The 14429-nt window shown below is 47.2% G+C and overlaps 1 protein-coding gene and 1 long non-coding RNA gene across 17 annotated transcripts in view; one reads left to right on the forward strand and one right to left on the reverse strand.

Moving 5' to 3' along the window:
- Positions 1-5013: 5013 nt before the first annotated feature.
- 2810029C07Rik (RIKEN cDNA 2810029C07 gene) lies at positions 5014-7099 on the reverse strand. The gene is made up of 2 exons (NR_045295.1): positions 6570-7099; positions 5014-6437 (listed from the first exon to the last, which is right to left on the reverse strand). It is a non-coding gene; the product is annotated as an RIKEN cDNA 2810029C07 gene (long non-coding RNA).
- A 102-nt stretch (positions 7100-7201) lies between these two features.
- The window catches only part of Mark3 (MAP/microtubule affinity regulating kinase 3), an 81723-nt gene continuing 74495 nt past the window's right edge, over positions 7202-14429 (forward strand). For 7 of the 16 annotated variants that reach the window (XM_011244006.2, XM_006515511.4, XM_006515512.4 and 4 more), the window contains exon 1: positions 7623-7798. Coding sequence is in view for 10 of the 16 variants with exons in the window: in XM_006515511.4 (XP_006515574.1) it covers positions 7748-7798 (51 nt within the window). In the remaining 6 variants the exon portion in view is untranslated. Of the gene's footprint in view, positions 7799-14429 lie in introns of all 16 variants that reach the window. The other 9 variants (XM_006515517.4, XM_030246567.1, XM_006515518.4 and 6 more) reach the window with 5 other exon arrangements.

Raw genomic sequence — 14429 nt, forward strand, 5'->3', positions numbered from 1 at the left:
AGAAGCTTGTCTGGGTTGCCTTAACTGATGTGGGAAGAACCAGGCTAAAAGCGGCAGCGACATTCCCTGGGTTTGAACCCAGGGTTGTGTGTGAGTGGGGACAGGGAGAGCTAGCTGAGTGCTAGGCAGGCAGGCATGTGTTTCCCTCCATTCTTGGCATGGACAGAATGGACTAGATGCTTCAGGCTCCTGCTCTTAGGCTCTCTGAGACAATGGGCTGGAATCTGGAAGCAAACCCTTTCTTCCCTATGATGCTTTTACCAGGAATTCTTGTTTTGTTTTGCTTTCCTTTCTAAGACAGGGTCTTGCTGTGTAGCTTTGGCCTTCCTGGAATCACTCTGTAGCCCAGGCTGGCCTAGAACTCAGAGATCAGTCTGCTTCTGCCTCCAGAATGCTGCCTGGCATTTGCCAGGATATTTTATGTCAACAACGGAACCGAAACGAAGTCAGATGATGGAGTCGGAGGTCAGCCTAGGCTAAAAGGTAACTCCAGGCCTGGCCTAGGATGACGCTATAGTTCAGTACTAGAGAAGCTGGTTGTCTAGCATGCACAAAGTTCTGGGATTTTGTTTACTAAGTCCATGGCATTAGTAAACAAAAGCAACAAAAAGAATTTGGTGGGGTTTTCCTGTTGTTTTGTGGCAGGGTCCTACTATGTAGACCTGGATGGGGATAACCAGGAACTCGCTGTGTGGACCAGGGTGGCCCATACCTCAGAGGGCTTTGCCATCCTCTGCCTTCCAAGTGCTTGGATTAGAGGTGTGTGCTACCACGTCCACACTGAAAATATAATTTTTTTGTTTTTGCTTTTTTTTTTTAATAAATCTTTTTTTAAAGATTTATTTATTTATTATATGTAAGTACACTGTAGCTGTCTTCAGACACTCCAGAAGAGGGAGTCAGATCTTGTTACAGATGGTTGTGAGCCACCATGTGGTTGCTGGGATTTGAACTCTGGACCTTTGGAAGAACAGTCGGGTGCTCTTACCCACTGAGCCATCTCACCAGCCCTTGATTTTGTTTTTGTTTTTGTTTTTGAGACAAGGTTTCTCTGTGTAGCCCTGGCTGTCCTGGAACTCAGTCTGTAAACCTGGCTGGTCTTGAACTCAGAAATCCTCCTGCCTCTGCCTCACAAGTGCTGGGATTAAAAGCATGCGCCACCATTGCCTGGCTAATTTTTTTTTTTTTTTTAACAACGCTTTAACATAAAAGTAGGATTTCTTCTGAGGTTTCCATCGTTAGGGAGATTTAGGAATTTGGGGGTTTTCTTGTTTTCTATTTGTTTGACTTGGGTCTAGATCAGAGATCTTGTTTTAAGAGAACCTGTTTTGGGCTGGGAGTGGTGGCACATGCCTTTAATCCCAGCACTTGGGAGGCAGAGGCAGGTGAATTTCTGAGTTCGAGGCCAGCCTGGTCTACAGAGTGAGTTCCAGGACAGCCAAAGCTACACAGAGAAACCCTGTCTCGAAAAACAAAAACAAAAACAAAGAATCTGTTTTGGATTTCCTTGGCTACAAAAGCTACTTCCTATTAATATTCAAACACACCGGCTATTCATCTGTACTTGGTCACATTACGTCCTTGGTTTTCCTGGCCTCAGTCTGAAAGAAGGCTTTGAGTCCTGACACCCCACGGGAAAGGCGTGAGGTGGGACTCAGGGCTGACTCACAGGGCCAGCCCCAGACAGCTCATGTCTGAGGTCACACACCACAGGAGAGGAGGCATGCTAGCTGCAGGAATGGAATCTGTCCTGACAACTTCTCTGGCTCCCTCCGGTCCTGTCTGCCTGGGTCGGGAGTTGCCCGTGTGAGGTCAGGGACTTAGCACGCTGTAAGACTGGAGCACTGAGGTCCTACACTCTCATTCCCCTCCCCTTTTCCACACTGGCAGCAGATAGCAGAATGTATGCAAGTCGGAGGACGATCCGCAGGAGTCCATTCTCCTCTTTTACTGTGTGAGTCCCAGGAATTGAACTCAGGTCGTCAAGTTTGGCGGCGGCATGTGTCCTTACCCACTGAACCAATTTACCAGCTCCAGAGATCCAGTCCCTTTGCTGTACAAGGACAGAGCCAATAAAGGTTTTCTCTCTGCTATTTAGTAGTTTTGGCGCCAACATTCCATGTCTCCATTCATACTGATAATGGATATTTATGTAATTTCTAGCTTTCTTTTTTTGTCGTAGGGCCTGGAGTGTTATTTGTTTCATATATGTTCTCTCAGTACATTTCAAACTATTTACTTATTTATTTGTTTCAAAACAGAGTATCTCTGTGCAGTTCTGGCTGTCCTGGAACTCACTCTGTAGACCAGGTTGGCCTCAACCTCAGAGTCCCTCGCACTAGAATCAAAGGTGTGCGCCACCAACATCCAGCCAAACCTTTAAAAGCTCTTTAAATGTTGATTTGGATTTTTCTGATTATGTATATGAACACGTCTGTGTGGGGGTCTTGTGCACGCATGTGTCTGAAGTGCCTGTAGAAATCAAAAGGAGGCGGCAGATTCTTTAAAGTTGGAGGTAATTATCAGCTGCCTAGTGTGTGGCCGAGACCCCAACGCTTGTCCCCAGTGAGAGCAACACCCGTATTTAACCAATGAGCCATCTTTCCAGCTCCCTTACAATTTCTGAAAATCAGCCAGGCACTGTAGTGAGCTCCTTTGATAGGGAGGCAGATGTTGGTGCGATTTTCCCTTGGGAGGCTTTTTTACTGGGTTCTAATACCTATTACCCTTCCGACCCCACAACACTAGGTAGGAGAGAAAGGTTACGGGGGACGGGGTCATGGCCTCTTTCAGCCAACAAAATAGACTGCTTCCCGATGATTAGGGGCATTGGGTTCCCTGGGACTGTCCAGTCTTTGCCGTCAGGATATCTCCAACCCCTCGTCTCTCTGCTCATGAACACTTGACAAACCGCACCAGGAGCGGCAAGGGGAGCAGCAGCCTCCTTGGCCCTCTTGGGGAGCTTCCATTTATCTCCTCTTCAGAATCCCCAGAGTTCAACTATCTGAAGCTGGCAAGGATCTCACCCCTGCTAGTGCACGAGGCAAACCATAATCACCTGCTATGAGGTAGCCTCTTATCCCATACCTGGGATTAAAGCAAAAAACATTCACATATCATAACTGTTTTTTTTTTTTTTTGGTTTTTCGAGACAGGGTTTCTCTGTATAGCCCTGGCTGTCCTGGAACTCACTTTGTAGACCAGGCTGGCCTCGAACTCAGAAATCCGCCTGCCTCTGCCTCCCAAGTGCTGTGATTAAAGGCGTGCGCCACCACACCCGGCCATAACTGGGTTTTTAAAGAAACCAAAATTCTCACTACTGGCAGAGGCAGGCTGATCTCTGAATATGAGGCCATCTGGTCTGGTCTACATAGCAAGTTCCAGGCCAGCTAGGGCAATATAGTTAAGACACTATCTCAAAACAATAACTAAGGCCAGGGTGTGGTGGCACATGACTTTAATCCCAGCACTTGGGAGGCAGAGGCAGGTGGATTTCTGAGTTCGAGGCCAGCCTAGTCTACAAAGTGAGTTCCAGGACAGCCAGGACAAAGAAACCCTGTCTCGAAAGACAAAAAACAAAAACAAAAACAAAAACAAAAAAACCCCAATAACTAAGAATTTTAAATTTATTCATTTGTGTGTGTATGGTCACACACACGTACCAAGGCAGGTGTAGAAATCAGAGGGAAACCTGCAGGACTCACTGCTATTCTCCATTGGGTCCTAGGGATTGGACTCAGGTCAACGGGCTTGGTGGCAAGCACCCGCATCAGATGAGCCACTTTGCCAGCCTATCTTCAGGTAAATATTTTGCATAGAATTGTAGTATTGTGGAGCATGCATAACTTGGCGATTGTTGCTAATGCTACCAGCTGTAGTTAAATTCTTCCAACATGTCATTTTAAAAAATTGTTTTGCCCAGGCAGTGGTGGTGCACGCCTTCAGTCCTAACCCTCTGGAGACAGAGGCAGGTGAATCTCTGAGTTTAAGGCTATCCTGGTCTACAGAGTGAGTTCCAGGGCAGCCACTGATACACAGAGTAACCCTGTTTTGAAAACAAAACAAAACAAGCAAACAAATAAATAAAACCTAATTAAAATGTAAATACTATTCAAGTGTGTTTTGACTATGTGTGTATATGGGAGCATGCCTTGTACCTAAGGGCCAGAAGAGGTCGCTGGATCCCCTGGAACTGGAGTTTCAGAAAGTTGTGAGCTGTCGTAAGGGTGCAGGGAACTGGACAAAGGTCCTCTACAAGAGCAGCAAGTACTTGTTACTGCTGAGCCATCTCTCCTGCACCCTGTCTTTTTTTCTATGTCATCTTGGCAGGACTGGAACTCTCTACACTAGATTGGCCTCGAACTCATGGATCTTCCTGCCTCTGCCTTTCATGTGCTAGAGGGAGATTCAGAATGTGAAGTGCTCGCCATGCAACTACAGGGACCTGAGCCTTATGCTCGGAGCCCAGATAAAGAAGACAGGTGTGGTGGTACATGCTTGTAACCCTAGGGCTGAAGAAGCAGAGAGCGCAAGATCTCTGGGGCCGGCTGCACAGCCAGCCAATCTGTGGGGAGCTCCAGAGCAAGGAGAGACCCTGTCTTTCAACCGCTGGGACACAAGCGAGCTGCTGTGCCCACCTGGAGTTTACGTGGATTTGGGAGATCCAATCTTTTGCTTGAGCACCGAGACCTTTAACCGCTGAGCCATCTCCCCAGCCCTGGGTGCATTTCTGACTTGCAGTGGGTTTGTTGTTACGATGCTCAAGGTAGGAACTGCTTCAGTAGGAGGACAGGAAACAGACTGGGCATGCGGGGTGTACACTTGCACTTTCGGCCTCAGGAAGGCTGAGGCAGGGTAGGAACTGAAGGCCAGCCTGAGCTGCGCAGCAAGACTGTCTAAAAATAAATAATAAAGGGCCGGTGGGGGAGAGAATTGGCTTGAGCCTGAGCTACGCTGCAAGACTGTCTAAAAAAATAATAATAAGGGGGCGGGAAATCAAGCCAGAAACAAGAATTATGAAAAGAATAGTTTAAAGTTTAATTGCTCCATTCCTCTGGACACAACCTCGTCCTTCTCCAGCCCATGCCCTCCTGGTCCCCCTCTCCCTTTTCATGGGCCACAGATATGCTTGCTGCTTCCAGCTCTTTACGGTGAGTCTACATCTCGTCAGCTTCAATTCCAAACTTTATGAAAACTAGGAGGTAGCTTGAGGTGAAGTGCTGTCATCTTTACCCCTAACCTCTGGCATTCATTGACTCAGAGTTTAATGTGTCGCTTGAGTGAGGAAGTCCCCCTGGGGGAAGCCTCGTGACCAGTTACTTCTCTGGCCCGTGTGGGTGCTCTGAAGTGTCCACAGACCTCTGTAAAGCTCCTGCCGGAGAGAGGCTGACAACCTTCTGGGAAGTTTCCCCAATTCTTCAGGAGCCAGTGCTGAAGCACCAGAATTCCTCAGGGTGGAGGGGAGAACTTGTTTCGGGCCATGTCTAACTCTCCCTGGCTCCTGCCTCTCACATGCTCCTGTTGAATTTCCTTGGATTCACCCTGTTGTTTCTCACCTCCGTGCTTTTCTGTATTAGGCTAAACTGGGTGTCTGACAGGCCCTAGGCATCACTCTGTCTCTTCAGCTATCATTCCATCTTCAGAGTAAGTATGCCTTCTGTAAGTCTCCCCTTAGACCCACGAGTGGGATAGGATGCCCTCGGTTGGTCTCTTAGCTGTGGAGCACGTGTCCACTCATCACAACCTACATTTCAGTTGAACTGTGTGGAGCAAACATTTGATTCAGAGGCTTTCCTCTGCAGTCCTCTGCTTAACCAAAAAGGGAGAAAGAGAATAACATTTAATAACCCATCTGGTGCCCCGAGCACACCCCTAAGAGGGTGAGATAGGAGCTCTGAGTGCGTCTTGGCCCCGGCTTGTTTTGTCTTGGGACCCTCTGGCCTCTCTGGATGTGATGCTGGTGTTTGAAGATCTGTTGTTTCACAAAGCAGGATACACCAGGATATCGGGGTGTTGGGGGGGCAGAACCAAAGCAAGCAAACAAAACATAAGAAGGAAAGAAAGCAAAGTTTAGTCACTCACAAGTTTAGCCATTTCTAAAGCTGTAGGAATGGGGTTCAGATCCTTCTATAACCAACACCACCGATGGCCTGGGTAAAGTAACCAACTTACCCAGACTTTAGGTCACGTGCTGTGCCTGAGCATCTTATGCGGCTACACTGAGGCTTAATGAATAACCGGCACAAGGTGGACTATTAGTAACAGTTTGTCTTACCCCGGCTCACATAGCCCTCCCTCCTCTACCAATGGATTCTCTCCTTAGAAGACATAAAGAGGTGACACGCTGAGCAGGCCTTCTAGAAGAGGCAGCATATTCAGAGTTCCACCTGCAGGTCACTCCCTGGTCCAAGCCTGTAGCAATATCGCTCTTCAGAAGACTGAAGTAAGAGAGGGAGAGGCGAGAGAGGAGGAAGGAGAAAGGGACAGAGGGGAAAAGTGAGGGATAGAGGGAGTGAGAGAACGAAAGGGAGAGGAAGAGACAGAGAAATATTGATTATATAAGCCCCTACCGGCATTTAGGATCTGATCCTGGGGGCGTCTACGTGATCTCATCGAGTCCCTCTTCCCAGCTTTTTGTGCTACCTTGTTATTTTATACTTCACTCTTTCATCCGAATGGGTATTCAATTGAGCCGGCTCCGATAACCAGTGGCTCCTTAGTCAGAGGCAAAAAAGTTCTTTGGCTGGATGCTAGATGCCTCGGTTACGAAGCAGGAGCCTGGCTCCTTCCTCTTCAGCTAGACCAGTGACTGCTGCTTCGCTGCTGGAGCTCCATCCTTTGCAGCGTGGCCGCGGGAAAGAAAAGTCAATTTTTGCAAACAGTAGGCTCTTCATGTGTAGTATAATCCAGACAGCCTAGATCTGTACTCTGCAAATGCCAGCCCAGCAGTCGGGCACAGGATGCCCTCTAGGGAAGTGGTCCGGAGGGGTCAGGGATGCCCAGGCAATCTGGACCATTGGAACTCTCCGCCCGCTAGAGAGGAGACCAAGCAAGACCTTTCCGACGGCACCACCCCCTCAGACCCAACAGGACGAGTCGCCCCTAGCAACAGCAGCCGGCAGCTAGCTCCGACCGCGCTGATTGGCGGAACTCCAGGCGGCCGTAGCGTCACTTCCGGCAGCCGGAGGCAGCGGAGGAAGCCGAGGCGCGGCCATCTTGAGTCTGTAAGGCTCCTGAGGTGCCGGGAGCGGCGGTGGCAGCCGGCAGGGCGAGGCCGGGCGGAAAGCGAGCCGGAGAAGGGAAAGCAGCCGGGCGTGGGCGCCTCCTCCGCGGCTCCCTCCATGGTCGGCGCCTGCAGGCCGCGGCGGCCTGTCTTGCGCTCCATCTCCGCTCCATCCTCCTGCGCTGCTGCCTCTTCAGGGGCTGCCGGCCGCGCCGTGTCGAGCCCCCGGGGCTGAGCTCCGCGGCGCTGCGGCTGCGAGCGGCGAGGAGGCGCGGGGCCCGCGAGGCCCGTGAGGTGCCCTGAGGCTTGCGGCGGCGGCCAGCCGGCCCGCTTCCAGTGCGGCCGCCGGCGCTGGGGGAGAATGAGCCCCGGGGCCCGCGGGCGCACGGCCCGGGCCAGGCCGGAGATCTAGACTCCGGCCAGGGAGGGCAGGGCCCGGAGGCTCGCGGCCGCTGCTCGCCGGCCGCCCAAAGCTGGGCGGTTTTGTTTTCGCCTTGGCGTTGTGCGGAATCAAAGCGCAATAAGATGTCCACTAGGACCCCTTTGCCAACGGTGAATGAACGAGACACTGAAAACGTGAGTGGACTGCGCTGCAGGGTGGCAGACCCTCAGGGTGGTAGCAGGGGGATCCAGCCCAGATGCTCCAGGCAGGGGTCAAGGCGCAGCCCTGTCCTGCGGCGCGCGTGCGGCCTGCGCGCTGTCCTTACGGTCGGCTGAGCATTACCCGTCCGTGCGCTGCTGCGGCCAGTGCGCGGTTGAACACAACTCTCCTCTTAACGTCGGGCAGGGTCTGAGCCTGCCAGTCAGACCTAGGTGCAGATTAATAGGATCCAATCGGGTCGAGCGGAGCGCCCTTTAAAAGGGGACTAAGTTTAATGACAACTGCCAAAACTAAGTGCCCCGTGGAGAGATCCTTGTGGGCCCCCGTAGTTCCCGCACTCACAAGAGTAGTTCTCTGCTCCAGAGCCGCTGCCTTTATCAAGGAGTAGCTTCCCGTCCTTGGCAAAGCTAAATCTGTTCGGAAGCAGCGGGCTGAGTGTTTTGAGAAGCAGATGTGAAGCTCTGCTCTGTTCTGCTGCCCGGCCGAGGGACACCCACTGGGTTGCCTTTTCCTTCCGCTGCAAAAGGTTGGCTTGGAGTAGCTCTCAGGCCCGGTCCAGTGTGCACACCCAGCAAATCTATGTAAAAGGATTTTGTTGGAAAGGACCTGCAGAACCAAACCAAACCACAGCCTGGAGCAGCATTGCTAGGGAGTGACAAACGTGTAGTAGAAGTTCTACTGAAGAAATGTTTGACCTGCCCAAGTGTTTTTTGAACTCTTCTTCCGCATCGGATTCCAAAGTGTTCCAGCCTAGCTTTGTCCTCTGTAAAGCATTTAGTAAATAACTTGTAAAGAAACTTCACTGGCCTTTCATTATGCGGAGCTATGAGGTAACTGCTGGCAAGAAAATGCAGTCTCTTTGGAAAAGCTTTCATGCTTCGGGTGTTTTCATGCTTTGAAAACCATCCTTAGACATGGTGACCTAGTGGTATCAAATGCCTTCATTTTAATCTTCAAAATGACACTTGTGCTTGATAGCTATTAGGTAATTTAATCTATTTGGTCTAAGTCATCTCTGTGGTGTGTTACTATACAGTTGTATATGTTCTTCCCCCTGAGATAGATAGAAGATTTCCTAACTGGGAGAGCTTAGACTAGACCTTTTCCCTCCTCTTCCTTCCTCACCCTTCTCCCCTTCTTTCTCTTTTTTTTCTCTTCCTCACTTCTTTGTTCCACAGTTCTTGCTGTGTTGCTTGGGCTGTCTAAGGGAGCCTCTGCCTCAGTTTCCCCACAGCAGAGGATACAGACACATCCACCTGAGACCTTTCCTCTTTATGTTCTTTTGAAGAAACTTATCTTTGACCTGATTGATCATCATATTCTTTGGCTACCCTAAAAAATGAAGCAAGTAAATCAGTTGATTGGCTTTGATCATTGAAATCAAAACTTTAGGTAGAACTAGAACTTATGCTTTCTAAATTGAAGAAACAGGTTTATGATAATGAAAGACACCATTTTAGTCTTCTTTAAATTTCTATACTATCATCTGTCTGTCTATCTAATCTGCCATGTCTGTCTGTCTGTCTGTCTGTCTATCTATCTATCTATCTATCTATCTATCTATCTATCTATCTATCTATCTATCTAATCTGCCATGTCACTGTGTAGCTCTGGCTATCCTGGAATTCTCTATGTAGACTAGTGACCTGCCTGCCTCTGCCTCTGAAGTGCTGGGGTTTAAAGGCATGCTCCACCCTGCCTGGCTTTAACAGTATATTTCATGGGGGTGGGAGGACTCAAGGAGAAGTAGTCTATTTTTAGTCTGGAATGCATGGTTTTAGGTAGTTATTTGTGATTATTTTAGACTGAAGTGGCTCATTCTTCCCATGTTCTTTGTCAATTTGTTAAGTTGTTTTGTGATTTTGTATGTGGTAGAATTGCTACCTTTGTTTTTAAAAACAACCTAAGGGCTAGAAATGTGCCTCAGTGATAGAGAGAAAACTTTAGGATGTGAAGGATGCCTTATTCTTTTTCTTTTTCCTTTTCTCTTCTTTTCTCTTCCTTCCTTCCTTTCCTTTCTTCTTTCTTTTTTTGGTTTTTCCAGGCAGGGTTTCTCTATATAGTCCTGGCTGTCCTGGAACTCACTTTGTAGACCAGGCTGGCCTCGAACTCAGAAATCCATCTGCCTCTGCCTCCCAAGTGCTGGGATTAAAGGCGTGTGTCACCACCGCCCGGCATATGCTTTTTGTTTTTGTTTTGTTTTTTTGGTTTTTTTGGGTTTGGTTTTTTGAGACAGGATTTCTCTATATAGCCTTGGCTGTCCTGGAACTCACTTTGTAGACCAGGCTGGCCTCGAACTCAGAAATCCACCTGCCTCTGCCTCCCGAGTGCTGGGATTAAAGGTATGCGCCACCACGTCCCGCGCTTTTTGTTTTGAAGATAGGATTTCTCTGTGTATATCTGGCTGTCCTGGAACTCACTCTGTAGACCTGGTTGGCCTCAAATTTAGAGGTCTGCCTGCCTCTGCCTTCTAAGTGCTGGGATTAAAAGGTGTTTGCCATTGGGTTGGAGAAATGTCTCAGCTACTAAGAGCATCGACTGCCCTTTCAGAGGTCCTGAGTTCAACTCCCAGCAACCACATGGTGGCTCACAACCATGTAATGGGATCAATGCCCTCTTCTGGTGTGTCTGAAGACAACTACAGTGTACTCAAATAAATAAAGTAAATAAACCTTAAAGAGAGAGAGAGAGAGAGAGAGAGAGAGAGAGAGAGAGAGAGAGAGAGAGAGAGAGAGAGGGGCTTGCCATCACTGACCAGCCACTTTAAATTTATTATCTTATTTATTTAGGTCTTTTGTTTTTGTTTTTTTGAGACGGGGATTCAATATGTAGCCCTGGCCACTCTGAAACTCACTCTGTAGAAGAGGCTGGCCTCAGCCTCAGAGATATGCCTGCCTTTGCCTCTCTACTGCTAGGATTAAAGACATGCTTCACTGCTACCAGGTGCATAATACTTTTGAGATTGTGGTTTTTTTTTTTTTTTTTTTTTTGGTTTTTTGAGACAGGGTTTCTCTGTGTAGCCCTGGCTGTCCTGGAACTCACTCTGTAGACCAGGCCGGCCTCGAACTCAGAAATCCGCCTGCCTCTGCCTCTCAAGTGCTGGGATTAAAGGTGTGCGCCACCACCGCCTGGCGAGATTGTGTTTTAAAGTGTATTAATAGTTCATTTCTTTTTATTGCTAATTAGTATTCCATCAGATGTATCATGATTTTTAAAAAAATTCTTTAGCCAGTTGGTGGTCATTGGCTGTTATGACTAGAGCAACTTTGCATTGTGTGTGTGCCTGTGTGCATGTGCGCACGTGTGTGTGTGTGTGCATATGCTTGTGTGTGTGTGTGTATGCATACACTTGTGTGTGTGCACATGTGTGAACTAAGCTGGCTTCAACTCAGGAATTCACTTGCCTCTGCCTCCCAAGTGTTGAGATTAAATTTGTGGACCACTTCATCCTAGCCTTTTAAGAAGCTCTGGCTTCTTTTTTTTTTAAGATTTTATTTATTTGATGCATGTGAGTACACTGTAGCTGTACAGATGGTTGTGAGCCTTCATGTGGTTGTTGGAAATTGAATTTTTTAGGACCTCTGCTTGCTCTGGTCAATCTCGCTCGCTCCAGTCAGCCCTGGTTGCTCAGTCCCAAAGATTTATTTATTATACATAAGTGCACTGTAGCTGACTTCAGACCCACCAGAAGAGGGCATCAGATCTCATTATGGGTGGTTGTGAGCATCATGTGGTTGCTGGGATTTGAACTCAGGAGCTTTGGAAGAGCAGTCAGTGCTCTTACCCACTGAGCCATCTCGCCAGCCTGAAGCTCTGGCTTTTATCTGCAGTGTAAATATAAATCAAGAAACATAATTTGCAGTGATATTAGTTATTTCCACCTTGTATACTATTTGTTCTTAAGTGTTTGATTTCCATGTTACTGCTCACCTATGAATAGGAATATAAAAGTTATAGCTCAGAAAAAACAGTTAAAATTCTGGGGCCAGAAGATGGTTGTGTCTAGTGTTCTGGGACTGGAATTTCAGGTGGTTGTGAGACCCGGTGTGGGACCTGGGAACTCAAACCTGTGTCTGGAACACCCCTTAATCATTTAGCCACCTCTCCAGCCCAAAAGCAGGAGGCTTTTTAAAGATAAAGTTTACCTTTTGTGGTATGTTCTATAATTGACTTGCAAAGGGATCCATTAGTAAATCCTGTTTTTTTTTTGTTTTTTGTGTTTTTTTTAAAAAGATTTATTTATTATATGTAAGTACACTGTAGCTGTCTTCAGACACTCCAGAAGAGGGAGTCATATCTCCTTACAAATGGTTGTGAGCCACCGTGTGGTTGCTGGAATTTGAACTCAGGACCTTCAGAAGAGCAGTCGGGTGCTCTTACTCGCTGAGCCATCTCACTAGCCCCAGTAAATCCTGTTTTTATTTGACAAGATTAGAAATTAAATTTCAAAGCAGTTGACGTTTTGTAAGACTGGATTACTTGCTAGAGGACTAGAAGCAGAGGTTTATTAGTTAACAGCTCTGGACATGTCCATCATGGACCTGCTCTTTATTTCTCTGTGGCAGCAGTTCTCATGACTCCTTTGGAACCTCTGTCTCCAAAAATATTTACATTATGATCCATAATATTAGCAAAGTTACAGGTATGAAGTAGCAACAAAAATAAATTTATGGTTGGGGTTACCACAGCATGAGAAACTGTATTAAAGGGTCATAGCAGCAGGAAGGTTGAGGACCACTGCTCAGTGGGCTGGTCTGGAATGTGCTATGTAGACAGGCTAACCTGGAATTCATAGAGATCTTCCCGCCTCTGCCTCCCAGATGCTCAAACTGAAGGTGTGCACCACCACACCCGGCTATATCAGGTTTTTAGAAGTTAGTATATAGTGGTCAGGATTGTTAACTTTTGTGAAATAAACTGATGGTGGTATTGTCTAGCCAGCTGTTGATTGGGTGATCAGTGAATTAAACTGTTGAACAATTTGGAATGCTTACTGAGTATGAGGCTGTGCTACAGAGGGTGTTTTGTATGCTCGACAACCAGATTGTTCTTGTTCTTTTGGACTTGTTTGTCCAGCAGAACAGTACTCAGGGCTTTGTGGAACAAGTCTGTACTGTCTGACCTGAGCAGATAGACCTAGAGGGTTGCTGTTGGTGAAGTGCTCACCTCTGTGTCTCACCTTAGAGCAGGCTACATTCCTAACAGGCTCCAAGACAGTGACCACACCCAGGGACCACACTTGAGATGAGCTTGCTAACTAGGCTACCTTTCCTTTTAGATTGTCCAGGTATCTAGAAGAGATTTTTACTAGATACAATGGGACTTTCAGATTCTATAAGTTGTTTTTGAGACAGGGTCCACAATGTAGTCTTGGATCCTGGAACTGCCTACTTAAATCAGCTGACCTCAAATGCTCTGAGTTTTCATTAAATGACTTTAAAAGAATATGTGGCCGTGGGACATAGGAGTAGTTACTACTTGTTCTTACTTTATTATATTCAGGCAACAGTACACAGTAGTTTATATAGTAACTCATTTAAATATGTAGTATGTGGGACTGGAGAGATGCCTCAGTGGATAAGAGCACTGGCTGTTCTTCCAGGGAGCCAGGTTCAGTTCCCAGCTTCTACCTGGTGTCTTTACACCAGCTGGAACTCCAGTTCCAAGGGATCCTATAGTGTATATGTGGTTCATACTCACACACACAGGCAAAACACCTGTAGGCATAAAATATTTTAACTTTAAAATACATAGCATGAGCTGGGAGTGCTAGTGCCCGCCCGTCAACTGGGGGGCTGAATTGTATCATGGCTGGGTCATTTTGAGCCCAGCCCAGGCAGCCTAGTGACATCTTACCTTAAAGCTAACGTTTTTAAAACTGACATTCGTGTACTTGAGAATTTCTGGTTTGTATGTGCATAATCACAGAGACCTTTCACCTTCTACATGTGGCCTGGTGATTGTTGGCAGGTCGGCCAGGCAGCTAGCTTGCTCAGCATTCTTACTTGCCCAAGGTTATTTTTTCTCTCTTATAAGCTTCTTGTTTTATTATCTTATGTATATGGTTGTTTTGCCTGCCTGTATGACTGTACTACATGTGTCACTTTTTTTTTTTCCAAAAAGCCAGAAGAGGTTGTTGGATCCCTTGGAGCAGTTAGATTGTGGGCTGCCATGGTGGTGCTGGGATTCAAGCCTGAGTCCTCTGGAAGAGCAACCAGTGCCCTTAAATTGGCAGTTCTTAAACTGAATCACGACCCCTTTGTCAAATGTCTCCAAAAATAGTTATATTATGATATATATATATAGATATAGATATAGATCACAACAGTGGCAAAGCTATAGTTATGAAGTAGTAATGAATATAATTTTATGGTTGGGGGTCACCACAACATGAGGAACTGTATTAAAGGGTCACAGCATTAGGAAGGTTGAGAACCACTGCCTTAGAGATATATATCCAGTTTGCTATGAGTTGATTGTACCTGTTACTTTATTTTAAAAGGGACTGTTGTGTTGGTAAGCAAGCTATGGAGGGTAATCCCAGCACTTGAGAGGAAAGGGAACCAGGGTGGATGGAGTTGGGTGGAGTGGGGTCAGAGCTGACCT

The sequence above is a fragment of the Mus musculus genome, chromosome 12 (assembly GCF_000001635.26).
Source record: "Mus musculus strain C57BL/6J chromosome 12, GRCm38.p6 C57BL/6J".
Lineage (NCBI taxonomy): Eukaryota > Metazoa > Chordata > Mammalia > Rodentia > Muridae > Mus > Mus musculus.